Genomic DNA, 27,974 nt, shown 5'->3' with positions numbered 1-27,974 from the left:
GAGCTTGCCCCAGCATGTAATTTATAGGAGAGATTTATTTGAAGAAATATTACAACATATAAAAACTACATAAAGTATTAATTTCCACTTGTATAAAGTGGTCGATTATTTTCAATACAAGGCATAATAAAAACATCATCCTTTAAATCCAGAATGCACAGGAGGCGGCGTTGGGGGGGGGAGGGGAAGAGGGGGGCACTGCACAGCTGATCACTAAAATGATGATTAGTTGAGAACGCGACCGTCACAGACAGCCCTTGAGCTCGGCCGGGGAGACGAACACTGCTCACGGGTACAGCTGAACAACAGACTCAGCATGGCGAACCAAAACAAGGAACAGAACAAAACGAAACAAAAATCAGTGCATGTTTGGGAGTCCTGGAGCTGGAGAAGGAGATGGGAGGACAACGTGTCAGTCCGCAACTTCCATCTTCTCCACTTTGCTGCTCTCTGTGGAGAGAGGTCAGGCCAGTAAGGGAGCAGGTGAGGCCTGGGCATGGCTACCACCAGGGAATGGCTCTGGTGCCAGCCAGCCCCACTACCCCTCAGGCCCAGATCAGAAGAAAGACTTTTCAAAGGGACTTGTAATTTTGTGGGCAGACCTGGAAGCTGCAGCCCTGCCCTCAGAGAACATGGACAGTAGCTGCAAAGTTTTATGGCCACCCACCCAAGCCCAGGCATGTCCCCCCTCAACCCAGTGCTCCATGTACCCATGGTTTCCTCTTTCATCTTGGCCAACCGGCACATCTTGATCTCTAGCCCGATGGCCTTGGCTAGTGGTGGAGGCACTGCATTACCAACCTGTAAAAAGGAATGGGGGACTCTGAGCTCACCCACACCCTGCCTTGCAGCAGCCTCAGGCACCAGAGCTGCAAGCAGCAGCAGCTCAGCTGTCATAGTGTCAGTGGCCACTCATCAACTGTGTCCCTGACAACCTTTACAGGGGGCAGGGGCACAGCACCATGGGGAGCAAGAATCTGAGGCACGCACCTGTCTGTGCTTGTCAAGGATGTTCCCGAACAGTCTATAGGTGTCAGGAAAGCCCTGGGACCGTGCACACTCCCGCACGCTCACCACGCGGTGCTGCTCAGGGTGTAGGACACGGCCCTGTGGGGGGATGGGAGATGGGGTTAGCCACAAGGCAGGCGGCCCTGGAGTCAGGGCTGTGGAGGAGAGGCACTCCACCTCGCCCGGCAGCACCTGCCCAAGTGCAAATTGCCCTGTGGTCACCCCAGGGCAAGGGCCAAGGACTGGAGGCCTCCTGCTGCATTTGTGGGCCATGGAAGGGCAATTCTCAGCCCCACAGGGACTACATCCCAGTCTCTCCCACCCCTGCTTGCCCAGGTACCACCACACGCACCTGCTTGCCCATGGGTTCGGGGTTGGTGACAGTGGTGCTGAAGAAGCCATCCCACTCCAGGCGCCCGTACAGCCCAGCCCAGTGATTGTGCCTGTTGCCCGTGTGGGGCAGACACCAAGGGATGAGCGTGTTGAACTGCCGGTCCGCAGAGTCACAAGGCTTCCCTGGGAGGGTGAAAAACAGCACGTACTTGGGTTGGGCTGCCTACGGCAGAGGGCACAGGCACCTGCAGAAAACCAGGGAGTAGCCCTTGTCCCTGCCAAGCAGCCTCTAAGCCAAGATAGGCCTCCTGCGCCTGCCCCTAAACCAAGATGGGCATGGTACCAGAGCCCGGTCTACCTTTTGCACACCCCCAGTACCTTCAGCACAGGAGCAGACACCACGCAGTGCGCCGGTGCTGCTGCGCCCATTCTTCCTCTCATGGTGCGTGTAACGCAGCTTGCGGGTGCTGGTGCCATCCGACAGCCGTACCTCGATGTTGGGCAGATCACGCCAGTCTGAGCCAGGCGCCAGGGGGATGTGCCTCATCCGAGCCGCTACCAGTGCACTCATGTCCTGCAGCAGCAAGCGTGAGCCTGACACTAGCTGCCCAGCACCATCCCAGACAGGGCTTCTGGTCTGAGTGACCCCCAGGCACTGCCCCACAACCACAGCTACCCAAAAAGTCCTCACCTTGCAGATGTGGTCCCTGAGGATGGGCTGATATTGAGAGCCCCGGATCTGCCGCTGGAACCAGGACTGGGGCTCCCCATTGTATGAGATCTCTAGTGCTGAAGCCCCGTTCCTGATCTCGGGCAGGTCAGACATGGTGTCCCGGACTGTGATGGTGCGGAAGGGGCCAGAGTACGTCCTGCAGCAGAGGGGTTGAGGGGCCAGTCAGGCAGCCAGTCACAGCCTAGCTGCCCTCAGCCCAACTCTGACTTGGGGAAGGTGCTATGCTATGGACCTGCCATGCCCTTCCCCGGATACCCAGGGAAATTGGAAGCATCTGCACTGGTTCCGTGGGCCCCATCCCACTCTACCCGACCCCATGGCCACCCACATTCACCTGGTGATATTGCTCACAAACTTCTTGTCATCCACCACAACACTGAGCTGGCAGGCACGGGGCGCAAACACGTGCAGTGGCTCAGGGAACATGGGCAGCTTCTCTCCAGGGGCTGCAGCCAAGACAATGGCTCTCCGACGCGTCTGGGCCACGCCATACTGGCCGGCCTGTGGGGAGGGGGCATCCAGAGCCAACTCCAGCAGGGCACTGGGCTCTTCCACCCCTACACATCACACCCACTCACCCCCCCAGGGAAGCAAATGCCTGAGCTGACACAACATCTCCACCCAAGCCTAGGCCCCAAGCAGAAGGGCCTCAAGCCCAACAGAACCTCCACCCAGGGCAGCCTCATGGAGCCCTGCCAGTGCTGCTCAGGCCCCAGACTTCTACCTGCAGTACGCCAAAGGTGCACTGGTAGCCCATGCGCACGAGGCAGCGTAGCGTGAGCTTGAGCACCATGGAGCGCTTGAAGGAGACGAAGTTGCGCACGTTCTCCAGCAGGAAGAAGCGGGGCCGGTAGTAGTCGCAGTAGCTGTAGGGACAGGTGGGAGCAGGGACAGTCCAGCAGGGAGACTGGCCCGGGACCCATGACCGGTGAGTGGCATCACCTGCCCCCACACCCTGCCACCCCACAAGCACCTCTAGGCTCACACAGTGCCAGAGACCTTTGCAACACTAAGGAGTCCAACTTGGCTGCGATACAGGAGGCCCCAGTGCAGTGCTAGGCCATGGGTGCAGTGTGCAGGGGCTAGGGCCATGGGGCTCTCCCCAGGCCAAGCTCTCATGCCACATGGACCTTCCCGTGCTGTAGACTCCAATGCACTGCTGGCAGCTGTGCTGGGACTGCCAGGGACATGCTACATCTGTCCCCTTCCAGCCTCTCTCAAGCTAGAGCTAAGAGACTCCTTCCTCCCATCCACCTCACCCCAGGAGAGCCCCAGTGCCCCCCACCTGAGGAAGGAGACAACAAGGGAATTCTTGAACTTGGAGTAGGTGCGGGAGTTGAAGCGATTCATGCCACTGAAGCCCTGGCAGGGGGGACCACCACACAGCAGCTCCACATCGCCTTTCTGTGGCAGCTTCTGGCCCAGAGTGTTGGTCTTCTCGCCGGCCATCACCAGCTTCAGCAACACATTGCAGTCCTCCGTGAATACTGTGCTGCCCGGATTGTTCAGGCGGAAGGCCTGGGCTGCTGGCTCCCACATCTCAATGGCCCAAAGTGTCTCTGAGGCTCCTGGAGGCAGCACGGAGGTCAGGCTGGGTGGGATGTGCAGAGACTCCTCCCGCCACTCCCAGTCCTCCACCACTCACCCGCTTGGTGGAAGCCCTCAGAGAGGCCCCCACAGCCAGAGAAGACATCGAGGGTGCGCAGCTTGGGCAGCTTTGCCTCAGCTGGCTCCTGCTCACTCTGCTCTGAGGCTGATGGTGACTTGCCTTTGCCTTTACCTGCAAGGGGAGGGAAGAAACTCTCAGAAAAGGTGGACCTCCAACCCCACACTTCACCCAAGGACCTCTCAGCCTCTTCATCTCATCTCCAGTCCCAAAGCCACCTGGACTCAGGCCCTTTCCCTGCCTGGCTGACCTCCAGCAAAGAGGATGCTGGTAAGGGAGGGCAGAGTCACCAGCATGAATGGGGGCCTAGCAGATGCCAACACCTGGGGAAGGCACCAGCATCAGGGGCCTGGGCTGCGATGGGGATTTGCTAGCCCCTCACAGGGTTGCTGAGGGAAGCTGCTTCCTGCCTGGAGGAGCAAGTTTGGTCCCAGGCTCCTAGGAAATGCTGCGGCTCCTGGTACAAGCCTTCACTCAAATCCACCCAGGCAAGTCCAATGCTCCATCCCATCCCCCAAAATTCCCTGCAGAGGCCAGGGGCAGCTGTGACCACGAAGCAGGACAGCCCGGAGCAGCCACAACATGAAACTACCTTTGCCTTTCCCTTTCCCCTTGCCCTTGTTCCCGGAGCTGCGGGCATGGTTCGGGGGGTCCTCAAAACTCTTGGTCTTCGCGTTGTAAGCCTGGAGGAAAGTAGGGGCCAGAGCTGCACTCGCCTGGTTGGCACCATCTGCCCCTCAGAGTCACGGCTGGGATGTGGTGCTCATAGGTACCAAAGCTTCCAAACCCTGAACGAGGTGGCAGGGCCCAAGGCTCAGGGCAGCCCCTGCATAACACTGAGCCGCTGCTCTCCCACAGCCCCAGCGGTGATGGTCCCTGGACCCGAGCACCACAGAGCACTGCACATTACCTCTAGAAAGTAAAAGCGGTCAAGGCCATTGGCTGAATAGTCCTGGATGCTCTCGGTCAAGTCCTCCCCATATACCACAGTGCAGCGTCCCTGCACTGCCCGGAAGTCCACTGTGGCTTCCTCATCACTCCAGTACAGCAGATTAATGTCCGAGTGGTAGCTGGCCTTCATGGACTTGTGGGTGTTTTCGGGCCTGCAGGGAGCGCGTATTAGCCCAAGATGGTAGGGAGGATGACTGGGGGAAGGACCATACCCCTCACACCACGGCTGTGCTTCCACCTTTCCCCTGGCTAGGCTCCTTGGAGGAGAGCTTGGCTTTCCTGCCCGTGGTGGATTTAAGCCAGCAGGGAGCAAGTCAGAGAAAAGCTTGGCCATGTCCCCCCAGTATGAATTAAACCAAGGCCAATATTCACCTGTATGGCACATGGCCTCTGCTCCTGGGCATGCCGGAGGCGGCCTTGGCTCCCCACGGGGTCCTCTACAGCTCCTGTCTGACCCCCGAGCCCACTCACCTGTAGAACTTGTAGAGGCGCAGCTTGATATCTGCTTCATTGGGCTTGCCGTTGCTTCGCATGTGACAGAAGATCTCCTTGACGCGGCCCACGCGGAAGGGTTCGGGCGCGTCCTGGTTGCTGCCCTTGATGTATTCTGAGTACTTGCGGTAATGCTCTGGGTACAGCTCCTCATCCACTGCCTCTTTTTTGGAGCGTTTGGCTGGGCTGGCTGGCTTCATACTGGGTTGGGGGAAGGGGAGCAGAGCCAGAGTTCAGCACCCCTGGCCTAGGGTGGGGGAGACCTGGCTGCTGTCCCACCTGACCCAAGGGACAGACTTATGTAGACCCCCACTATGCACATGCCTGTACACATCTTTCCTCTCCTGCCTAACCCAGCCAACCTGACTTGGTTTGGGGCTTACACCTGGTTCTCTTATGGGCTACTTCATGGGCTGCTGCACAGGAAGTCCTGCCCTGCTTAGCCCCTACTCCTATCCCAGGTCACCCACCTGAAGGAGAAGGCATCAGGCAACAGGTAGACGCCATCACCCACACGGTATTGTACGCCATTCTTGCTGGCTAGACCATAGAACACCTTCCCATCCAGCTCCTCCTGGGGCTCAGCTATCCGGGGGATCTCCTTTTGACGTACCTCATCCAGCCGTGTGCAGCTCATGCAGAATCTGGTGGACAGAGGCCACAGGCTGAGCGGGAGAGGACAGGACCAGGCAGAAGAGTGGGGAAAGAGGATGCCATGGGCAGACTGAGGGGTGGAAGGAGTCTGGGGCTTGTTCCTGGAAGCAACTGCCTTCTGCAAGCACAGCTCCCAACACAACATAGGCTACGCCACCACTGTGCTCAAATCACCCAGGCAGCCCCACTAGGAAACCACAGGCACACGGCCAACAGGGCCAGGGCTCCACGCCCACACAGAGCCTACTGTGGTGCCATCTTGAAGCTGAGCAACACACATGCGTGATGGCAGTGCCAGGGGACTTGGGTGACTCATGGCTTCATGTCAACCTCCCTGGAGAGGCCTCTGGGTTCCAGCTGGCTCCCAGCCACCCCTACCAGCTGCTCCACCCCACTCTGTGCCCTCACTTGTACTTGTTGTCTTCAGAGGGCTGGGTCTTGGGCGGGGACTCAAACCGTGAGTACTCCTGGTCGTACCACATCTGGTAGAAGTAGGTTCTGCCGTCATCTTCCACCATCTTGATCTGCACGTCCAGCCCCCCCTGCAGGGACATGCAGGATCATGGGACCTGCCAGCTTTTGCCCCAAATGGTGGCATCAGGGAACCCTTTCAGAGGTCCTCAGCAGCAACTGGCCACTACTTAGGTTTTATACCATTCATTAAAGCAAGAGTCAGGGGACTGGCAAGTGCAGTGGGACACTGGATTCCTGGCTTCTTTAACCCCAGCTCTGCTGGGAGGCTTGGAGCAAGTGACTCTTGGATCCTTTCCCTTACCTCTCGGGGGCTCAAAGCACCAGGACATGAGCTCAGCCAGCCCATCTCCCTCCAAAGCAGACCCTTCCCCAACCCGGAGCAGAGGGTGCCATGCCCACCTCCCTGGCCCAGTTTTCCGAGGGTTGCTTGTAGATGACGTTCACTTTGCCATGGATGTAGGAGAGCTGCATGTCCTCACACTCGTCTACCAGGAAGAGCTCCAGTGGGTCCGAGGTCGCCCCCAGTACAGTATCACTGCCTCGGCAGAACCAGTGGGCATGGAACATCTGCCCACTGCTGTCCTCCCACAGTGCCGTCACCCTGCAGGGGGCGGGGGGAGGTGCAGGGGCCAAGTTAGTGCCATCTCGATACTATCAAGAAGAGGGAAGGGCCCAGGCACCCTCATGAAGCTCAGAGACCCTGGGGCAAGAGGCAGCACAGGGGAGGTGATGCTGCCCGACTGGAAGACTGTGAGCTGCTCACTTCCCCTGTGCCCACTTGCTCTGGACCATCCAGGACAAGACCTTCAGTGCACTCCCTGAAGGTACATGCCACGTTCAGCATAACAGGCCTGGAGCCAGTCCAAGGCCTCTGGGAGAAGGGGAGCCCACTCCACCCCATGGACAGGAGACCCATAGGTTGCCCTGATGCCACCCAGGCCCCTCCCTCAGCCTGGCCCTGACAGACCTGGCAAGGTACAGGGGCTTGGTGGGGTCGTCAGGGCTCACGGAGACGCAGTCGCCCACCTCCAGGGTCTCCGAGTCAATGCACACCTTCTGGTAATAGTCCTTCTTGGCGTCACTCTGCAGGCAAAGGGTCAAAGTCAGAAGATGCCAGAGCAACCAGTACATGCTTATGGCCACCATGGTCCCAGCCCTCAGCGGTGCCACCCCCAACCACAGATGGGACCCAGTGCTGCAGTCACATTGCTGCAGATATCATCACCATACTGAGGTACCACCCCATAAGCCCCATGGCAGCAGAAAGGCAGGGGCCAGCCCTCCCGCCCCCTTCCTCTCACCTTGATGGGCTCCCCCACCCAGGAGATGCGGCTCTTGTTCTGTTTCTTCTTCCTGCCCTGTAGCATCTTCTTGGGCGATGGCATCTCAGGTATGTTGTCATCCACCTCTTCGTCTTCATCAGCCTCCCGCACAGCCAGGTTGGGGCACCTGGCAGGGCAGCAGGACAGCCAGTGACCCACAATGAGGAACCCTCCTACCTCTGCCCAGAAGCAGCCCTCCCACTCCCTCATCCCCAGGACACAGCTGAGCTTGCCTCTTCCACCCTCCCCAGCAGCTACTGGAGCTGGCTGCATGGGACCAAGGTGCTCAGCTGGATCCTAGCTGCCTGCTCCCAGGCAGACCAAGCCCAAGCCCGTAGGCCCAAGGAGTCCTGAACTCTCCCATCCCCCTACCCTGCCCCAGGCTCTGCTCACCTCCGCTGCAGGCAGGCCTGCTTGCTCCGCCCACTCCCACCAAATTTCACCATGTTCTGGCATGCCTTGCACTTCCCACACTCCGGCTGCTGGCAGACCTGGGGAGAAGGGGGTGGCTGAGTAGGGGGCTGTGGGATCATGCTGGCAGCAAAGGAGACAGTTGGGGCCAGAGGGGCCTGGGGAACCTGCAGCTCTGGACAGGGAACAGCTCACATGTGGCACAAAGCCCAGAGTGGCACTGGGTCTCTATCTTTGCCAGGTGACTGGGTCCCAGCTCTGGGGGGAAAAGAAAGGTGCCTTACTGTGGCCCCAGCCCGGTACCTCACAGACGCCGCAGCGTCGGCGCTTCATGGCATTCTCCTTGTCGTCCTCCTTCTCGTTCTTCTCAATCTGCTCCGAGAAGAAGGTGTCGAAGATGAGGTAGACCAGCTTGGTGGTGGTGGCCTTGGTAGGACCCTTGTCTCTGTCAATCTTGGTGGGGTGCCGGATGGCCTGCCTCCGCGCAGCCCGCCTGCCACCAAAAGCTAGGTCAGGGACAGCAACTGGGGCAGGAGGGGGTTTCAGCTCCTGCTCCTGACCCCAGCTCACAGGATGACAGTGAAGGGTTCCGTTCGTTGCACAGCACAGGGACGCCCCAGCCCCCACACCTCAGTTTCTCCCCAGCTATATCCCACCTCTTCCCCAGCGTGACCCCAGCCAGCTTGATAAGGTCCCTCATACAGGGCGTGATAAGGACAGGCGGCTCATCACTGTCCCCTGCCTCATCGTAGCTTTCCACCTGCTCCACCACAAACTGCGCGTGCCGCAGCAGCGAGTCCTCCGTGAAGCGGTTGAAGTTCAACCCAGCGGGGGGCACCGTGGTCTGCAGGGACATAGGAAGGAGGTGGGGGGAGCATCACTGGCTACCTTGCAGCTGGAGACCTGAGGCCCCCAACTCCCCTCCTACCCCTGGCTTGGTCCATGACCACCATGAGTGATGACATGCTTGGGCTAAAAGTCTGTTCCCTGAGGCCAAACCCTGCTCCAGTGGCAGAAGGGCAAGAGTGGGAAGGGCTGGGTAGTTTGGTGCAAGGGGGCTGGCGAAGGCCAGGGCCACACCTCAATCTTGTTGAGCAGGTCCTCATAACTGACATCAGGGTTGTTCTGCAGGAACTCCACCACAATCTTGCTCATGTAGATCTTCTCCTGCATCAGGGCGAAGGTGGGTGCATACTCCTCACTGGGTTCCATCAGGATATAGTCCGCAAAGGCTGAGCACAGGGAGAGTATGCAGGGCATCAGTGATGGCCCGTGGGCTGGCCGCAGTGCCAGGGGCAAAGGGCAGGCCTCACTGGCTAGCTCCTCACACACCTACCTGTTGTGAAGCCGATCAAAGCCTTCTCTCCTCCGTCGAAGCCCGTGATCCACCAGGCATTGATGGGGCCCAACTTCTTGGCTCTCACGCCACCTGCAGAGGGGAATGGGGAGCCTTGGTAAGCAGGGAAGGGATCCTCTGTGTCCCCTGTCCCACTGGCACCAGGGAGCAGGAGGACTGAGGGATCAGAGGCCCTGAGCCAATTCTGACTGCAGCCATTCAGAGAGCAGCCAACACTCAGCGCAGGTCTGTGTGCCACAAATGCTAGCCCAGCCAGAGCCCCACTACTTTAGAGACTGCCCCATCTCAGCCTCCACAAACTGCTCCAAAGGTAGTACCACCCTCCCTGCCAGGAGCCCAGGCTAATGGGATGCAGCCATGAAGGCCCGAAGGCTCTGGTTGGACCCCAGAGATGCATGCGCAGGGGCGTCCCATGAAGGGTGCTCACCGTCCAGGCAGGGGTTGTCGTCATAGATGGGCTTCACAACGCCGCTGAAATACAGCTCGATGTTGCGCTCAATCAACCCCGTGTCGAACGGGCATAAATGCCCTTTCTTATCATAGACACTGTGTTGGATGGCAAGAGAACAGGCTGTTTTCCCATAGCACCCCAATCCAATGCTCCAACCATGTTACAGCCAACAATGTCTCCATGCCAGACCCCAACCATCCCCCAGCCCAAGACCTGTCCTGACCCATCCTAGGCCAGCCTAGAACCACCATGTGCTTCCCCAGCTAAGGCAGAGAGGACTGATGCCCAACACCCATGGGTGCTGCTTCCATGGACATGCAGCATCCGTCAGCCATAACTCAGCACTTGGACAGGGCTTACCTGAAGGAGGTGACTTTGTGCTGGGGCAGATCCTCATAACTTTCAAACCCATCCTCGTTGGCATCAAAGATGGACAAGCGCTCATCCGTCAGCATCTCTGGCTCCTCCAGCTGTAAGAGAAGGAGGGAGGCATGCACATGCCACTTTTAGCTTCAGCTCCCAGCCCCATGGCCACAAGCTTGAGCCCACCCAATGAGCCACAAGGTTCTTACTGCATCAGCAGGATCCCCCTGGAAGAACTTGAGATCGGGGTCATCTAGATACTGCCGACAATCAACACACTTGGGGGGTGTGGTCTGCCAGGGAGACAACACGAGATGTCATGAGTCAATGGCCTCAGCATCATTAACACGTGAGTTCCCCCCACCATTCCAGGCCATGCCAGGCCAGCACCACCCTCCCCAGGGGACCAGTCACCCCAAACCCTCACACTCTGCACAGACAGAATCTGTGTATTCACCCCTACTTACTCTAGCAGGTGGCAGTGTTTTAACCTGAGTCACTTCATCTTTTATCTCAGACCTGGGCACAAAACACAGGGGAAAGGACAGAAGGTGGGGGGTCAAACACAACCAAGCCAAGTTGTTCCCACAGGTCCAGACCTGAGGGCTAGTGCTCACACTCCCTGTCCAGCAGGGATGGGCAGCCCCAGGCACTGCCCAGACTCCTGCTGTGCTTCCAGAGGTGGTAAAAGCCAGGTGCCCATGTCCAGGGCCACACAGCATGGAGCCCAAAATGGCTGGACACAAGTGCAGAAACCAGCCAGGTGCTTGGATGCTGGGGGGCCATCAGCTGTTCTTACCCTTCTTTGGTTTCAATTTTAACTCTTTTTTCATCCTGCTCCTGAAGAGGATGAGAGAAAGCAGTGTCAGGGCAGGGGGGCCCCACAGTAACCTGGTCAACCCAAAGCTCTGTCTCCACCACAGTCTGACCACCCTCTGCCATAACTTCATCAAGCCCTTGCCCTGTGCACCTTTTCATCTGACTCCTCCTCCTCCTCCTGCTCCATGCTCATCTCCTGCTTCACTTCTCCATTCACCTCATCCGACTTGCGCTTGTTAGATCTGCAGGGGCAAAGGCAGGACTGGGCTGGAGTGTGTTGGCTTCTAGCAAAGTTGGTCATGTGGTGAAGGCAGCCCCATACTGCCAGGACCCAGATTAGCCACCTTCACAGGTACTATGAACTCGCCGAGCAGCCAGGCAAAACCATATGGGGAAAAGGAAGGAAAGTTGGGGGGAGGAGGGATATTCCGTAGGGAGATGGAGTGCGAACAATGTACTGACCCTTTGGCAAACATGGCCAGGATGGTGGGCTGCCGGCCAGAGCTCCGTGTGACCCTGGCACTGCTGGGGGACTCTGGCAAAGGAAAGGGTGTGTCGTTGGCACCGTGCGGGGAGGTGGGGTGATGGGGGAGAGGGGCGAGGGCAGGGGTAGGGGCAGGGGCAAGGGCAGCTCAGGAGTTACTTTTGCTCTCGCCGTTGGATTTGCTCCTTCGTGCCTTACGAGCCTTTGCTGCTGGCCCCAAGGAGGAGGAGGAGGAGGGTGCTGTGGCTTCCTCCAGCTCCATGGCACCATCCTCCTCCCCCTCAGGGCCAGCCCGCTCAGAGTCCTCATCACTGCCATAAGTGCCGTTCTCTGAGCACCCATTGGACTTCTGGCCGAGCACCACAGTGTCCCCGTTCCCTACCGAAAGCTCCCGGCGCAGCACGGCCTTCACCAGGGCCAGGTAGCCCTCCTGCAAAGCAAGGCAAGGTGCACTGAGCACAACCTGTCCCAGACCTTCCCCAACCCATGCCCTGTGGCCACGCAGCTACTGCCTACCTCCGAGAGCTCCTTTTGGAGCAGTTGGGTCTTGAGGTCATGCAGCTGGTTCTGCACATCTGCCTGCAAGAAGCCATGGACCAGACTCAACTTCTCACGCACACATTCCTGCAGGAACAGAGAAAAGGAGAGCACTTTGCTGGGAATGAGCGATCACAGTCAACTCTGCCCCCCCACAGGTCTCCTGGGACACCTGAGGGAAGTCATAGGATGCCCCATGATCCCCATCCTGCCTGTCTGTTGCTGCATGACTAGCAGCTTGTAGCACAGAACAGTTGTGAGCACAGGACTGAAACCCCCTGCAGAGAATGCAATGGCATCTCAGGCCAGCTTGTAGCGGTATTTGCAGAAGTAGGTGTGAATGGGACCAAGGCTCCTATCAGGCAGGAAAGCATAAGGATGACAGCAGAGCCCTACCTTCTCGCTTAGGCCATCTTCATCCTTTTCCAGGTCCTGAAGCCTGCAAGATGGATAAGCTGCTGTCATGTACCCAGGTGTTTCACTCCCTCAGGTAACAACCTCATGCTTCTCTGCAAACCCACTGGAAGTACCAGGGCAGATTTCCCAGGCACACTAGCAGGAAAAGGGATAGGGTACACCTCCCACAGAGGCCGGCGCCCTGCCAGTGCCGGCAGCCCAGACTGGACTGATGCCACATGGGGAGCTCCTAAGTCCCACTGGAGACTCATAGAAAACAGGACTGAGGCTGCTTCCAACTGCATGATGGGTCCTGATCACCTGGGAGATGCAGGAAGTGCTGTTCTGTAAACAAGCCAGGGTGACAAGCACGAAGACTGGGCTTCTTTGTGGAAACCCCAGGTCCCACTCTTGGACACGAAAGGAAAACCCGCAATATGGCCTGGGGGCTCCGGCTTCCACAGCATTTACTCATTTAAAGCACGAACTTTGGCCCATATCCCTCCTGAGGGGGTTGCCCTGGCCAGAAGAGGCCAAGCTAGTGTGACACCATGGGACTTTTTGGTCCCTCTAGGACAGCTCCCGGCTACAACAGCCACTTCCTACCCTACTGCAGCTCCGGAAACCCCCATGGTCAGGGCCAAGGGCCTGCAAGTCTGAGGCTGCCATCAGAGAGGCTGAGATCCCACTGCAGCAGCAACAAAGGCTGGGCAAGGAGCACGAGGATGAGCACAGGCTGGTGGCAGTGCCTGGGCCTGGACAGAACCCTCCTATGTACTAGGGATGGGCACTAAGGGCACCCATAATGAGGTCACAGGCTGCGGCTGTGCCTCACAGGGACAAACAGGGAGGTTAGGCAGTGGCTGCAGGGGCACACAAACTCACAAGGCTCCTGCGAGTGAAGGCAGAAAAAGCCCCAGGCCCTGGCCTGCCCAGGCTTTGCCTCCGTAAGGGGAGAGCGCCACAGAGCACCTCTGTCTGGCAGAGAAGAGGGCGCAAAGGACCAGGCGCCACTTGCCATGCTGTGGTGCAGTCCATCCAGCGCATGTGGAGAACTAGGCCTGCCCAGCAGAGCCTGACCTGAGCTGGCAGGGACAGGCCAAAGGGGAGGAGCCTCGACTGCTCTCACAGGCACAGGCGGGCCCGGCAGCGGGGATGCCGGCGCCCCAATCTCTCCTCACGCAGACACCATGGCACTCCCTGCTGCCCTCAGATGAGTTCCCGCATTCCCTCCTTGGAAGGCTCCCATGATACCACCTCCACTGCACAGTGGTGACGCCCTGGGCCCTCGCCTGGCCACCCAGGGGCCCAGTTGGCAGATGGCCCACAGGGAGCGGGTGTGTGCCGGCAGCCACTGAGGCCACGTGGGCTCCCCATTCCCGCGCCTCCCCACTGCGCCTGCACCCGGCCCCTGCCCGTCCTGCCAGCAGCTCTGCAGATAGGCCGAGCAGCACAGCCCACCACAAACACCTGGCCTTAGTGGGGGGGGGGGGGGGGGGGGGCAGGGGGAGACAGCAGGTCCTATGTCCCACCCCTTCACCAGGAAAGGAGCCATGCAGGGAACCCGAGGAGGACGGGGGCTGTGCTCAGTGCCAGGGCTGCAGGAGCACCTGGCCGGAAGAGGTGTGATGGGGCCCCAGCAGCCCTGGTCTGACTCGCCAAGGCTGCCTGGGGGTTGCTCCGTGGTCGGGCATGGGGAGGCAGCAGAGATGCCCCTGCTGCTCCCATTCAGTGGTGCCGGCTGGACAATGGCAGTGAGGCGAAGCAGCCTTACAGGAAGCGCGCGCCACGTGCAGCTCCCGGTGCCGCTGCTGCCACCACCAGCCTTGCCAGCTGGACGGCCCACCCGGGCTGGCGCTCGCCCTGCCCTGCGGCCAGACGCAGAGGGCCCCAGTCTGTCCCTGGCATGGCCCCGGCTGCGGGATTCAGGCCTCTGGGCTGGGAGATGGCGCAGACCTAACTCCAGACCAAGTAGAGCTGAACTCTGAGGCCAGCTCCTTGTGTTGGGGGAGGGGGGGACGGGACATCCGGGACTGTCCTCAGCCCCCTGCCCCTCCCCCCACTGCAGCCTGGGGAAATGAGGGGCTCAAGGTAGCCCGGCTGCCAGGGTGAGAGGCTTCATGGGCTTCCCAGCACCAAGACAAAGGCGGCTGCTGGGGGGCCGATCACAGGCGCAGTTGGCGGGAGTGCCCATGAGAAGGGTCCTGGTGGGTGGGGGCAACCATGGCGCCGTGTCTGGCCCCTGCTCATGCCAGGATGACGGGAGCAGGGGGGCCATCCAGCGTGGCTGCAGCTGCCCGCCCCCAGCCCTGCCGCCAGGTGATGGGGCACAGCACCACTTCCTGTCCCAAACGGCTGGGGGGGCAGGGGGCACAGCTCAAAGCAATCAGGACCAGGCTGCCCCCCACCACCCAGCTCCAGGACATGCCCCCGTGCCAGGACTGTACCCCACCGTCAGCCAGGCCGCCCTGCCCGGCGCACCCCAACACGGCCCCAGAGCACCACGTGGGGCCAGGCGCCTGGTGGGGGTGACCCCGGGGCAGAGGTGACCCTGCTGAAGGGAAGGGCCTGATCCTAGGGGTGCGTCCGGGCCCCGCGGGCACGATGCAGGAGTCAGGGCGGGGGGTCCAGCCCCTGGGGGACCCGATCCTGGGCGCAGGGAGCCCTGGCCCAGGGGGAGGCCAGGCCCGGGTCCTGAGCGCGGAGGTCCCGATCCGGGGCCCGGCACTCACCGGCGGCGGAGCGCGGCGGGCAGCGCGGGCGCGGGCGGCGGCGGGGCGGCCCGGGCCGGCATCGGGCTTGGGGCGGGGGCGCGGGAGCCGAGGCCGGGCGCGGACGGCGATTTCGCGCGGAAACCAGCGCCGGGGGGAGGGGCGGCGCCGACCATCCGGCGCGCGGGGGGGCGGGCGCTACCACTGCCGGGGGGGAACTGTTCCACGCGCGGTGGTGATACCACTACCGGGTGGGGGGGGTGAGCTGTTCCACGCGTGCGGGAGACAGACGATACCATTACGGGGAGGGCTGTTCCACGCGTGGGGGGGAGAGCGCACTACCACTGCCGTGAGGGGGGAGCTGTTCTATGCGGGTGGGGGAAAGCGGCTCCAAGGAAGGCGGATTGTTCCACGCGCGGGGTGGGGGGGGGCAGATGGGCGGGACCACTCTCATAGGGAGAAGGAGGTACTACGAGGACCCAAAAGGGGGGGGGAGGGGATGATGGTACGGTCCGGGGTTGGGGTGTCCAAGCAAGGTAGAACGTTCCACTGAGGGTCGCGAACAAGGGGGCGCCCAGGGGAAAAGCAGTTGGGATGTACCATCCTCTTCCTAGGGACGGGGTGGGCTGTACCATGTCCCCAAAAGGTCTATAAGGAGACTTGGAACGTACCTGCTTGGACTGCCGTTGGGACGTACCAACCTCACACGCCAGGGGGAAACAGCGCGTACCAAGTGCCTCCCTGCCCAAGGGCTGACAGTTGGGCGGCTCTCACCTCCTCGGGGCGGGGTTTGGAATGTACCATGTGCGCCCAGGGAAAGGGGAACTGGAGGGCTGTACCACAGGGAGGGAGTGGGATGTACCAAGCGTGCCAAGAGTAGAGGGGGCAAATGGGACGTACCATTATTTTGAGGCGGACTGGGAGGAACCATTTCCACATGCGACACAGGGAGAATTGAGACATACCATCCTTAGGAGGTGGGAGGTGTCGGGTGTACCACCGAGAGCTGGGGTGGGGGGTCAGTTGGAATGTACCATAATCACACGGAGGGGTGCAGACGGTACTATCCTACCAGGCAGCTGGGTGTGCAGGGAATAGGGGTGGGTAGCAGCCCTTGTGCACGCACGGGAGCACCTGTGCCCTTGCGCAGTGGCATGTGCACATGCTCCTTACACACACGTGTAGCCCTTATACACTCAGACTTGTGCCTTCACTCATGCAGATGACACAGCCAGGCATGCAAAGGGAGATGGGCATGCACACCACCCCCCCAGCATGCATGGAGACCAGGCCCCTGCTCCTCCTCCTGGGACCCCCGAGGAACCTAAAGAGCCACTGCAGCCTCCCCTCAGCCAGGAAATGCTGGGGTGGGGATGCAACCCTGGGTGCTCCAGGCTGGGGGTCCTGCACCTCCCAGTCAGGTGCAGGGGCCCCGGGGGTGCGGGGCTCCCTCGTAGGCACCAGGGGGCACTGCTCCCTATCATACCTGCAGTCCCTTTCCAGGTGCCTGGGCCTGGGGGGGAGCTCTGCAGGGCCAGGGGGTTCCCCAGGCAGCTAGACATCCCTGTTCTGGTGTCCCCCCCCGCCCAGCTAAGGCTATTTTGGGATTTCTGCTTCTGGCTGTGGAAGCCTGGAGGAACTGATGCAGAAAGGAGAAGCCAGGCCCCAGCCCTCAGTCTGGCTGGAGCCTGCAGTGCACCTCCTGCCCACCAGGCCCCTCTTTCCATGAATCCCTGCCCCACACTTGCTGCGCAAGCGCTTGCCTTGCAGCTTCCTCCTGGTTTCAATCAAGCTGCAGCCACTGAGAAGGCAGTGGGGATGGGGCCCCTTCCGGAGCTCAGCTCCAGCACCCCCCATCCCCAGCCAGCCCCATGCCTGGCTCCTGGCCAGCTCCCAGACATGCCCCCCCCCATCTCCTACAGGCCCTGCTCAGCTCCCCCTCCCCCCACACACTCTGTAGTCCCAGGCAGGATTCAGCACATCTGGGAAGCATCGACTGGAGTCTGGGGGGGCAGCAAATGTGCTGGAGCTGGAACCGTTAGGGCTCCAGAGACCTCAGCTCCCCGCAGCCCCCCCGACCCCCTCCTCCTCCTCAGGATGATTCAGGCGGATGCGGTCAAGCCATGTCCCCCCACGCAGCCTGCAGCACTGATTTCAACTCTCACTGAAACCCCAGGGCTGCCAACGGGTGGAAAGCTGGGGGGTGGGGGGAGCAGCGTGAGTCAGGGAGGGTGGGAGAGAAGAAGCCCCAGTGCATGCATGTGTTTGGGCAGGAGCATGTGTGGACATGCGTGTGCATGTACTCGCTGTGCAGAGGGCTCCAAAGGCCCAACTGTGTCTGGGCCAAGAGCAGGGAGCGCGTGCCCCAAGACCCTGGGACCGCTGTTCCCACAAGGGATTCAGAGGGAACCCTGATGCCCCTGACCCTGGCTGAACAGACATGGGCTTAATTTTCTCCCTCCCTGGGGGCACCTCAGGCTCCCAGACTGGTTTGTCTGACCCATGGCTGAATTAACACAACCCCCACCCAGCCAGGCAGGGCTGAGGGGGCAGGAGAGGCTGCAGGAACCTGCCACGCATCGTTTCCCACCCCCCCACCAAGACCTGAGCCTCCTGCCAGCATCCACAGCCCCTGAGCATCTGCCCTGTGCTCCTGTGGGGTCCCCCTGCTTCCCTCCCACCACCCACCCCAGCCTGCAGGAGGGAAGCCCCGGGGCTATCTCTGCTCCCCTCCCACATGCACACAGACTCACACACACACATACACTCACACATATGCACTTGCACATGCAAGCACACGCATATTGGCTCAGGCCAGGAGCTCCTTGGACTGAGCTCGCTCTTACTCTGTCTGCAGGTTCTGGAACAAGGTGCCCTGATCCTGGGCAGCGCTGGGCCCTGCAGCACCATTCTCAGGCTATTTTGGGATTTCTGCTTCTGGCTCCGGGACTTGCAACCCCCGCTCCCCATCTATTAATACCCCCCTGGGAGGAGTGGGGAGTCCTGCAGCCCCCTGGCCTAGGCCACTTTCAGCACTAAGTCCCAGTGTGTGCGTGGGGGGGGGGGCTGTGGGGCTCCTCATGGGCTGGGGGGGTGCTTCTTTCTGTGGTGGAAGCTGGCCCAGCTGTGTTTACTCCGTCAGCAGCTGGGAGCAAGCAAAACCCAGGCCCTGAAGGCCAAACATTCCCAGGCTTCTCCCAGACCCCGCGGGCTGCAGCTGGCTCTGGGGGGAGGAGGGGGCCAGTGGGCCCTACGTCCAGGGCCAGCAGCTGCAGCTGGTGGGACTGGGGGGGCAGACCATGGGTCCCCCAACACCCTCCCTCTAGTCTCTGGCTGCCAGGGAGTTGCTGGAGCCTTTGCCAGGACCTGGCCAGGCCCCGTGGGAGCCCCCTGAGCAATGAACAGCCTCCCCTCCCCATTTCCAACACGTCCAGTTCCAAGAACGCCGGGAACAGCAGCCCAGGATGGGACAAGCTGCCCAGGCCCAGTCAACGCCTCCCCCAATTGGCCCCTGCGGCCCAGCCCAGAGGACTTCCAGCTGCTCTGTCTGGATCTGGAGATGCAAGGAACATGCAGAGGTGGGCAGCTCAGCCCCCCCCCGCCCCGCCCAGCCTGAAGCACAGCCCCCAGCCCTGCTGGTGCCCCTCAGTCCCGACCCAGAGCCCTAGCCCACTCCCCCAGTCCTGTCGGTGCCCCTCACTCCCAACCTGCAGCCCCCCCAGCAGCTCCCCCTGGTCCCAGCAGGGCTGCCCATCACTCAGCATTCACCTGGCAACAGCCCTGAACTCCCTGGCCCAGGCCCAGTGCATGTGCATGTGCGCGTAGGGGAGGATGTCTGGGGGGAAAAAACCTCCGTTTCCAAGGCAACTGCTGTCTGGACGAGTCAGAACAGGAGGGGAAGTGGAGAATCGGCTGCCACGTCAGCCTCTCACAGCGCGGGAAGCCTGGGCCTCTACTTGGTACAGTCTCCCTGCCTGCCCCGCACCCCCTCCCTACCCCCCAGGCAGCACCCCAGTTCCCCACTGCCACACCCTTATCTATGTGCCCCAGCCGGGACCGAAATCCCCCATCCCCGCCTGGAAGGGCAAAGCAAGTGCCTGAGTAAACCCAGCCACGGTCCCAGGCAAGCTGCATAAGCGAGAACAGCCCTGAGGCAGCTTCAGCAGGCAGGATGAAGTCCCACAGGCCTGTGACCAGGCAGCAGGGGCCATGGGGGACCCTGTGGGGGGAGGAGAGGCAGGAAAGAGGCAGACACGAGCAGTGGCGGAAACTTCGTTTTAATAGTCAGTGGTGGCCACTCGTATATGGGTAGTGAGGGGGCAGGGTTGTGGCTCCATTGTTTCCTCAGGATTGGGAGCAGGGGCAGCCACAAGGATCCCCTGGTTCCTCCCATGCTGACTGTACCATACTGCAGAGCCAGCCCTGCCCTCCCAAGCCTGGGTACCTGGCTGCAGCACTGAGGTCTGCCAGATTCCCCCAGGGCTGGCAGCAGCAGGATTAGGGGCCACTAGGTGCCAGAAGGCACAGCCAACACTCAGTGAACAAGATGGGCCCCCAGGACTAAGGGAGACTGAGGGAAGCCAAGGCATGGGGCCAGGAAGAGACAAGGAGCTGGAGAAGGGACAAGGTACATGGAGCTCCCTCCCACACATCCTATGCACTCGGGGCATGTGCATGTGCTATGCACACATCCACCCAAACACACTGGGGGGTGCACACACATCATGGACACACACCCCATATGCACCTCACACACACTGGGGGCATGTACATGCACCCAACATGCACTGGAACATGCACACACACTTCACATGCAGCACTGGGACATGCACATATGCTATATGCACATACAATATGTAGTGCTCCCACAGCGTGCACCCCCAATGTGCACCCTGCCTGTACACATGACCCCATAGCTCCTGGGAGCTTCCTGTGACCTGGCTTGCAGGGTCCAGGCCAGTGCATGCATCTGGCAGAGACATGGGGACACAGGGCATGCCAGGCTGTGGCATATGCCACCTTCTGGGGGCAGCTGACTTAACCCCAGTCCACTCCACGGGCTGGGCCAAATCCATTCCCACGCTTGCAGCTCATTCCCATTCACCGCATGGCTGCCCCTGCCCAGGCATGTCAGCCCATGATTCACACTAGCAGCTGCTGCCGAACAGGGGCCAGGCTCAGGCACCCTGCCCCCCTTCTCCCCTACCAGACCCAGGGCCAGCCCCCTCAGGGACCCCTCTGCTGCACTCAACACAGCCCCCAACAGCCGGGGCTTGGGCCCCGCTCCCTGCACTGCAGGGGCCAGGCGTCGCCAGCAGGGGTACAGCTTCCCCAGACCGGTCTGTCAGCTCTGGAGGGAGGCACCAGCCTCAGGGCAGGCGTGGGAGACAGACAGACACACTCATACACAGACACTCACACACTCGCTCGTGCTGCTCCCCCATGGCTCAGAGGCTGCCAGGGGAGCCGGGGAGGCAGCTGCAGACAGATACATGGACAGTCTATGCCCCACTGCCACCCCCGCAATTCCAGTGGGGTCCTGAAACTAGGGACAGTAGCACCTGCTGCTGTATGGAGGGACCGACAAACTGAGGCTGCAGCATGCCCAGGCAGGGCCTGGGAGTGCCTATCAAACCAAGGCAGACAGTCCTGCCTGGGGAGTGGAGACCGTGCTGGGGGGGGGTGGTCCTCTCTCAACCTAGATGTCTGCTCTGCCCTGGGGGCTCTGTGATGAATAAGGATGGCCATGCCCCTTGTGCTATGGCCCTAGACTGGCTGGACAGGCAGACAGACAGAGGCTGTGGTGTGCCCAGACTGCAGCTGGGGAGCAGGGGCTCAGCCCTGTCCAGATCCAGATGCCCAGCTACCTCATTGCCCATGGTGGGGGCTCAGACAGAGGTGGCACAGGCTGTTGTCATGATGGGCGCCGTGGGTAAGTCATGCTTGTGGGTACAGGGCTCAGGGGAGCTGGAGCTACGCAGGGGCCAGCGGCAGTGCTGGGCACGGTGTTCGCGGCCCAGCATCCCCCAGCAGCACAGCAGGCGCAGGATCTCGCGGCGCATGTCACGGCTGCGCAGCGTGTAGATAAGTGGGTTCACAGCTGAGTTGAGGGTGGCAAAGGCAAAGAAGTAACTGGCCTGGGCCAGCACGGGGCAAGCGAGGCGCCCACAGGCAGCATCCAGGAGCAGCACTACAAAGGCAGGCAGCCAGCAGATGATGAAGGCGCCCAGCACGATGGTGACTGTCTTGAGTAGCACCAGGCTCTGGGCACCAGCCCGCTCCGCATGGCTGGACCGGGCCACGCAGTAGATGTGGGCATAGATCGCTACGATGGTGCCCAGAATGACCGTGAAGACGCTGACCACGAACACCACATAGTCTTTGGCATACAGCGGCAGCACAATGGAGCAGGCCTGCAGCTGCCCCAAGCAGTTCCAGCCCAGTGCTGGCAGCCCGGCCACGGCCAGTGCCACAACCCAGCAGGCACTGATGAGCAGGACCATGCGGCCACCTCCACCACGACGGTAGGGCTTTACCTACAACATAACAACATACAAAAACATAAGAGCTGCCAAATTACACGTCCTCCTTGCCCAGTCTCCTGTATTACATGGCGGTAGAGAGCGGAGGCTGAAAGGGAGAGTGAACTGGGTTTGAGCAGGGCTTTTCCACTTGGCTCTCTCTCCCTTGTAGCCTCCAGCATTTAAGGTTTAGGAAGATCTAATCCAGAGGCCATGCCCCTCACTCTGTGCTCACAGCTACTAATGCCCCTTTGCTCCAAAAACTTGTCCAATCCCTTGCGAGTCTGGCTGAACTCTTCGCTTCCACCACCTCCGGTAGCTATGAGTCCCACCCTTTAATGCTGCGCTGAGGGAAAAAGATGCCAGTTTTAAACTTATGACCTGCTTGTTTCATGCTATGAACTCTCATTCTTGTCCAGTGAGAGACCGGCAATAATAAATCCCTAGGCACTTCCTCTTCCTCATTCATTTTTTCATAAACCCTTCTTATGCTCCCCTCTTATCTAGACTGGGCAGGCCTGGGTTCGGCAGTCTCTCCTCATCGGGAAGTCCCTCCAAACCGCTCCACATCCTTGCTGCCCTCCTCCGTACCTGTGCCAGGGCCACATGCCGCTCGATGGCGATGGCCAACAGGCTGAAGACAGAGGCGGCCAATGCCGCAAAGGCCGAGCCCTCACGTATGAACCAGGCGACTGGTGTCAGTACCAGGGTGTGCTTCCCCGACAGCAGAGTGTTGGCCAAGAAAGCGACGCCCGCCAGCAGGTCCGAGGCCGCCAAGTTACCCAGGAAGACATACATGGCTGAGTGCAGCTTCTGGTTGCGCCACACAGCCACCAGCACTAGCAGGTTCTCCACCACCACCAGGCTGCACACGATTACGATGAGCACTGACACAGGGTTTGAGAGCGGTGAGCCGCGCCGCTCGTCTGCCCCTCGCGTGTAGTTGTAGTGCTCCTGCACTGTCAGTGGGTCCCAGTAGGCTGTGTAGGGGCTGCCCATGCCTGCCCCGGCCCCACGGTGCCCATGCAGACAGCGGGGCAGGGCAGGGCAGGGCAGGGCAGGGACCAGACAGGTGGGACCTGTGGGAAGAGGCAGAGGTGAGAGGCTGCATGCAGAAGGAAGGAAGGGGCTTCCCCTTTCCCCCACCCCATCTCTGGGTCTTTCTCCCTCCATCCCCTTCCCTGACAGCTCCTGCCCACATACCACCAGGCACTCCCAGCCCTGGGTTCCCACGCTGTTGGTGGGGCCCAGTCACTATTCCATGGCCCTGTCCCAGGCTGCCGGGAGCTGGGAGGGAAGGATGGGCCAGGCCACCTGGGGCTGCTTGTTTGTCTTTGCTACCACAGCTTCCTTTCCCGCCATGGGTTCCAGCACCCCTAGCCAGGCTCCTTTTTCACTGGCTGAGGACCTGCGAGACTGGCTGCAGCCACCAGCACAGGCCAGAGGGACAGGGTGACCTGGGGAGCTCCCACCTTGCTCAAAGCTGAAGCTCAGCCCACACTCATTAGCTGGAAACTGGGGCCAGTAGCAGAATACAGCAACGCCATAGGCAGAGGAAGGCTAGGGCTAACAGGGCTTAGCCCCCAGAAGCACAGCTGCACTGCTCCAGCACCACTGCCATGTCCTGCCATTGCAGCATCATGCCCAGGGCTCCCACCATGCACCAGCTGTGCAACAGCCTTGCGGAAGAGAGGGGTGGCCCAGCACCACCCCCTCCACTCCCAGCCCCCCAAATAATATTTTCTCCCATCCCACCGCTGAGCATGGCCCCATGGGCAGATGCCAGAAGGGAGTCAGCTCACCTGGATCCTGCCCCTCCCTGTTGGGTGTTTTAGTTTCCCAATGGGAGCAAGAGCTGGTCTCTGGCTACAGGACTCCCCAGCACAGTGGGACTCTGAGCTCAGGGATGGGGAAGGGAGCCCAGGCCTGGTGCAAGAGCTGCCAGAGTCAGAGCTGGACCTAGGCTAGACCCCTTATCCCAACAGCTCCTAAGCCAGGCCTGGCTCCTCCACCTGCAGCTCAGGGTCTCACTGCTCTGAAGGGTTCATGGAATCAGAGACCAGCCCCTGCTGTCCTGGGGAAACTGAGGCTGCCAGCAGGGAGGGATAGGACCCAGGTGTCCTGACTCCCCTCAGAGCTCTGCCCATTAAACCAGGCTGCCCCCACTCCACACCCCGGTTTCCAGCTGCTGAGTCTGGGCTGGGGTCCAGTTCAGCAGAAGGAGGTGATGCCCCATGCAGCCAAGACCTCAGATTCACCCTCAGTGAATTTGCCCCCTCCTCCAACTGTCTGCCTGCCAGCCTGACTTATGCAAATTAGTGTGGTGGCTCATTTGCACACATTAATTTGCAGTTCCTCCCCACTCCTAGTTGGTCAGTAATGCCTCCCCAGTGGCACCCAGCAGGGGTGAGGAACAAAAAGATAATTGCGTAAGGAGGCATAATCAGGCCAGAACCCCTAGTGCCTCCCCCACAGGGAACCCTGGGCTAGTGCAGGGCAACTCAACCCATTGCACAGCTGGGCAAACTGAGGACTGTGGCTGCTGTGTGACAGGCACAAGGGGCCCTGAGGGAGGCAGAGGCAGTGGCAGGGCAGGGAATTTGTCCCATATTCTCCATTGGAGACCCCCCCCGGTTCCCCCTCCCCCCCCCCACCAAGCATCTCACAAGCCCCCTGCGCTCACCCACAGGGACACAGAGGAGGTTTGTCCCCTGCCAGCAGCACACACAGGCTGCCTTGTTCCAGCCACATGGAGCCTTCAGGGGGAATCAGGGGGCAGACAGCATGGCTTCCGCTGTGGGCTGGGGGGAAGGAAGCTGGCTGACCCTGGATCGGGGCCCCAGGGGCTGGAAGGGGGTTAAAGCAGGCCAGGATCTGACAAGCACTCCCAGCCAGGTCCCTCACTGGGGGCCCATGGGGCAGCGCTACCACCCCCGCCCAGTTCTCTGCCTTCCCCCCCAGGTCCCTGCGGGTCACAGCACTGAATGCTCCAAATATTTCAAGGTGTTTATCTGCAGCCACAAGGCAGGAAGCAGCTGGGGGGGGAAGCGGGGGAGCTGGGGCAGCTGCAGCTGCTCTGCAGCCTCCCCTGACCCCAGGGAACAGCGGTGTCAGGGACAAGGAGAGGATAGCCACAGACAGGTGCCAGGCAGCTCTGCAGAGACCTCAGCTGGTGCCCTTCATTCCCAATCTGCAGCCCCCTGCCCCCAGGTGCCCCTCACTCCCAACCCACAGCCCCCTGCCCACCCCAGCAGAGGGTCCCCACCAGGCCCCTGTGGGCTCCAGCGTGAGGCTCCAGGTTCCAGCAGCCAGGAGCCCACCCAGGACTGCCTGCCCCTGCAGTGGGGAACAGACACGTGTGTGCTGCCACAGAGGAGGGGGCACCAGGCACATGCAAGGGGACATGAGTGGGCATTGCAAGGGGGTGTAGAGGGGGCACAGGCAGCAAGGCAGGAGATGGGTGCGGCAGCACAGCCGTTACCCGCTTGCACAACCAGAAGCCAAAGAGGGGAAACGGGGGGGGGAATGGGTACTGCCCCCCCCAGCTGGGCCTGGACACCTGGGCCCCCCCACTACTGGAGCTGAAAAGGGGATTCCTGGAGGGTGATGACATCCCCCAGGCAGGTGGGGATGGGGGGAACCAGCAGGAGTGGGGGGGCAAGCAACACCACACCCCCGTGTGAGACCCCTGCCCAGCTCCAATGGCGGGGGCAAGACACACGTGGGGGGCTGCCGGGCCGGGCATGGTGGAGGCTCTGCCTCCCTGCAACTCAGGCCCCAGGGAGACCCCCGGGGAAAGGCCGGGGAGAGGAAATTCCCTAGGATAACGAGCAGCGGCAGGGTTGGGTGGGGCGCGGCCGCCTTGCCCGCTGGCACGAGTGGACAAAGCGAAGCTCGGGGGAAGCCCCGGCCACGCGAGCCCTGCCCCCCACGCGCGACCCTGCCGCGTGGGTCCCTCAGGCTCCGGGAGCCCCAGCGCCGGCCAGCGCGGCGGGACGGGACGGGACTGGCACACCGGGGGCCAGGCCGGGCGGGGCGGGGCGGGGCGGGGGCCCGGGGCTCCCGACAGCCGCGCGTTGGGCCCTTACCGGCTCCGGCTCCGGCTCCGCTCCCCGCGGGCTCCGCTGCCGCAAGCAAGCTGGAGCGGGAGGGAGGCGCGGCCGCCGCCCCGCCCCCCGCCCCCGCCCCAGTCTGCTCTGTCAGACGCCGGGTTCAATCCGTGCCAGCGCGGGGCGCGACTGGCGCCGGGCGAGAGGGGGCTGCTGGGTCACCCCGGCGCGGGGGGCCGACCCCTGGGTTCTTAGGCCGGCGTCCTGCGCGACCTCGCCCCCCGTGGGGCAGGGCCAGGGGCAGGCTCCCACGCCGGGCAACGGTCCCCCGCGGGCGGCAGCTGCGTCCGGCGCCCGAGGCTGGAGACGAAGCGGCTGCGGGGACGAGGCACGGCACGAAGCACCCTGGCCCCCGCGTGGAAAGTGCCGCGGGGCCCCGATCGCGGCAGCGCCACCGGCCCGATCCTGGACAGGGCTAGAGACTCCGAGCCGGCCCCTCCTCCCCGCGCCTGCCTGTCTGTCCCGCCGGCGGTGGGGGCGGGGGTCGGTCCCCCACGCTCGTGTCCGGCCGGGGACGGCGGCCCGGGCTGTCCAGGAATCTGGCTTCGGAGTGGGTGGAGAGGGAAACCCCCGCTCGGACCCAGGCGCACGGGGCCCCGTCCCCACGGCCCGTCCTGGGGGGCTCCATCTCCTGTTCCTGGGGGCGAGGAGCAGGATCCCCGGGCACTGAGCCAAGAGTGGGCGTGGGCCGGGCGCCAGGGGCTTTCTGCGGGGCTCGCCCGGGACAGGGAGGCTGGAGGGGGGGGTTCAGCGGGCCCAGCCCCCCCGCGCGAACACCCCTCGGAGCGGGCACACGGGCTGGAGGGCTGGGGGGCGTGTCCGTGCGGGGCCCGAGGCTCCGCGTCGTGCGTGGGCTCCACCTCCCACGAAGCTTCCTGGGAAACGTTGGGGAAGTGCGGGCCGCGCGGGCGGGGATTTCCACGGACCCCGTCGCATCTGTGCCAGGAAGTGGGGGCGGGGGGCTTTGATCCTGCCCCGCGTGGGATGGGCCGCGTGGGAGCTGCGTGGGCGGGGGCTGCCCTCCGGGCCCCAATCCGCGCCTCCGTGGCGGGGACAAGGCTTCTCTCTGCCCCGACCCCGACCCCGGCCCCGGCCCTGCCCCGGCTCCACCTGGCGACTGCTAACCCGGGACTTCACCGCTCGGCTCCGACTGCGGGGCTGCGGGTCGCGAGCGGGGGGCACCGGGGCGGCGGGGGCAGGGGGCGGCGCTCAGCTGCCGGGGCCGCCGGTCCCGCTCGCCCTAGTGACCCCGCTGGGCCGGTGTCCTTGTGCCACCCACGTGCTGGGGGATGGGCACTGACTGGTGTGGGACGCTCAGGTCGTGGCAGCAGCCCGGTCTGCGGCGAAGGAGGGGTTAAAGCCTCCTACTCACCCGCCCTCCAGCCCCGCGGTGCCCCCCACTCCCCACCCGCAGCCCCTTCCCCGCACGGATCCTGCTGTTCCAAGCGGCCCGGGACTCGCTGCCTTCGCCCGCCCCCTCCCAGAAACCAGGCATCAATCTCCGGGCGGGGCGAGGGGGTGATTCCGCGCCGGGGCCGGGGCCGGGGGGAGCTGGCGCCTGAGCTGGGATCGGGGGTGCCAAGCGCTCGGGTTTCTCGTCTAGAGGAGCTAATTGCAACCAGACGCCTCCTCCGGGCCAGCCTCGGCCCCCACTCAGCCCCGCGCCGGAGCCCCCGCCTTGCACACGCAAGGGCCCACGCGCCGCGGGTCGGGAGTGAGGGGCACCGGCGGGGCTGGGGGCTGTAGCCGCGGCTCTGCTCCTCCCCCTCCCGCTCACATGGACTCCATTAGCCCCTGGAGGGACGGGTCTGTCGCTGGCAAGCGCCGAAGTCAACAAACCCAGAGGCGAAGTCGTCCCAGCTGCTCCCGCCCCCGCTGCCCCTCTCCCCGGCCATAAGCTCATGCGCCGGCCTGGGCCAGGAGCCCCCGGAGATGGGGCAGGGGCAGTGAGTGGGAGGGGGGGCTGCAGAGGGAGCTGGCCGCCATGGCCCAGGGAAGGGCGGGGGCCGGGGGGCAAAGCCATCTCTCCTCTCAGCTGCCCCAGGACTCCGTGTTGCAGTCACCACATCCTTGATGCCAGCGCAGAGCTGGAGCACCCAGGACCGGGACCACCGAGTCCAGCAGCAGCTGGGAGCTCCAGCTACTCCCCCCTGCCCACCTCCCCAGCTCAGTGGCTTCTTGA

General features: G+C 62.1%; 2 protein-coding genes across 2 annotated transcripts; both read right to left on the bottom strand.

The window, feature by feature from the left end:
* Positions 1-17: 17 nt before the first annotated feature.
* On the bottom strand, positions 18-15,339 carry DNMT1 (DNA methyltransferase 1). Its single transcript, XM_090060334.1, has 34 exons — positions 15,184-15,339; positions 12,452-12,494; positions 12,035-12,142; positions 11,678-11,948; positions 11,497-11,569; positions 11,186-11,276; positions 11,015-11,055; positions 10,683-10,734; positions 10,425-10,508; positions 10,213-10,322; positions 9,829-9,947; positions 9,381-9,473; positions 9,125-9,276; positions 8,701-8,888; positions 8,348-8,537; positions 8,027-8,124; positions 7,613-7,760; positions 7,279-7,394; positions 6,711-6,912; positions 6,246-6,379; positions 5,654-5,827; positions 5,163-5,384; positions 4,651-4,843; positions 4,333-4,423; positions 3,720-3,854; positions 3,360-3,642; positions 2,799-2,940; positions 2,409-2,575; positions 2,033-2,210; positions 1,720-1,915; positions 1,361-1,524; positions 991-1,107; positions 711-801; positions 18-450 (listed from the first exon to the last, which is right to left on the bottom strand). The coding sequence occupies exons 1-34, from the start codon at positions 15,336-15,338 to the stop codon at positions 413-415; spliced, it is 4,659 nt and encodes a 1,552-aa protein (XP_089916460.1). The 5' UTR covers position 15,339; the 3' UTR covers positions 18-412.
* Positions 15,340-19,423: 4,084 nt separating this feature from the next.
* S1PR2 (sphingosine-1-phosphate receptor 2) lies at positions 19,424-26,311 on the bottom strand. Its single transcript, XM_090059387.1, has 3 exons — positions 25,772-26,311; positions 22,275-22,762; positions 19,424-21,698 (listed from the first exon to the last, which is right to left on the bottom strand). The coding sequence occupies exons 2-3, from the start codon at positions 22,680-22,682 to the stop codon at positions 21,051-21,053; spliced, it is 1,056 nt and encodes a 351-aa protein (XP_089915513.1). The 5' UTR covers positions 22,683-22,762; positions 25,772-26,311; the 3' UTR covers positions 19,424-21,050.
* Between the last annotated feature and the right edge of the window lie 1,663 nt (positions 26,312-27,974).

This window comes from Crocodylus siamensis, chromosome 8, assembly GCF_052110815.1.
Source record: "Crocodylus siamensis isolate JL-2025a chromosome 8, ASM5211081v1, whole genome shotgun sequence".
Classification (NCBI taxonomy): Eukaryota; Metazoa; Chordata; order Crocodylia; family Crocodylidae; genus Crocodylus; species Crocodylus siamensis.
This window is presented reverse-complemented; position numbering and strand designations above follow the sequence as displayed.

Coding starts and splice junctions, on each gene's coding strand:
- DNMT1 (XM_090060334.1), bottom strand. CDS start 15,338: ATGGTCGGCGCCGCCCCTCCCCCCGGCGCTGGTTTCCGCGCGAAATCG. Junction 12,495..15,183: donor CCCGCCGCGCTCCGCCGCCG/GTGAGTGCCGGG, acceptor TCCATCTTGCAG/GCTTCAGGACCTGGAAAAGG. Junction 5,828..6,245: donor TCTGAAGACAACAAGTACAA/GTGAGGGCACAG, acceptor TCTGTCCACCAG/ATTCTGCATGAGCTGCACAC.
- S1PR2 (XM_090059387.1), bottom strand. CDS start 22,682: ATGGGCAGCCCCTACACAGCCTACTGGGACCCACTGACAGTGCAGGAG. Junction 21,699..22,274: donor GGCATGTGGCCCTGGCACAG/GTACGGAGGAGG, acceptor GTTATGTTGTAG/GTAAAGCCCTACCGTCGTGG.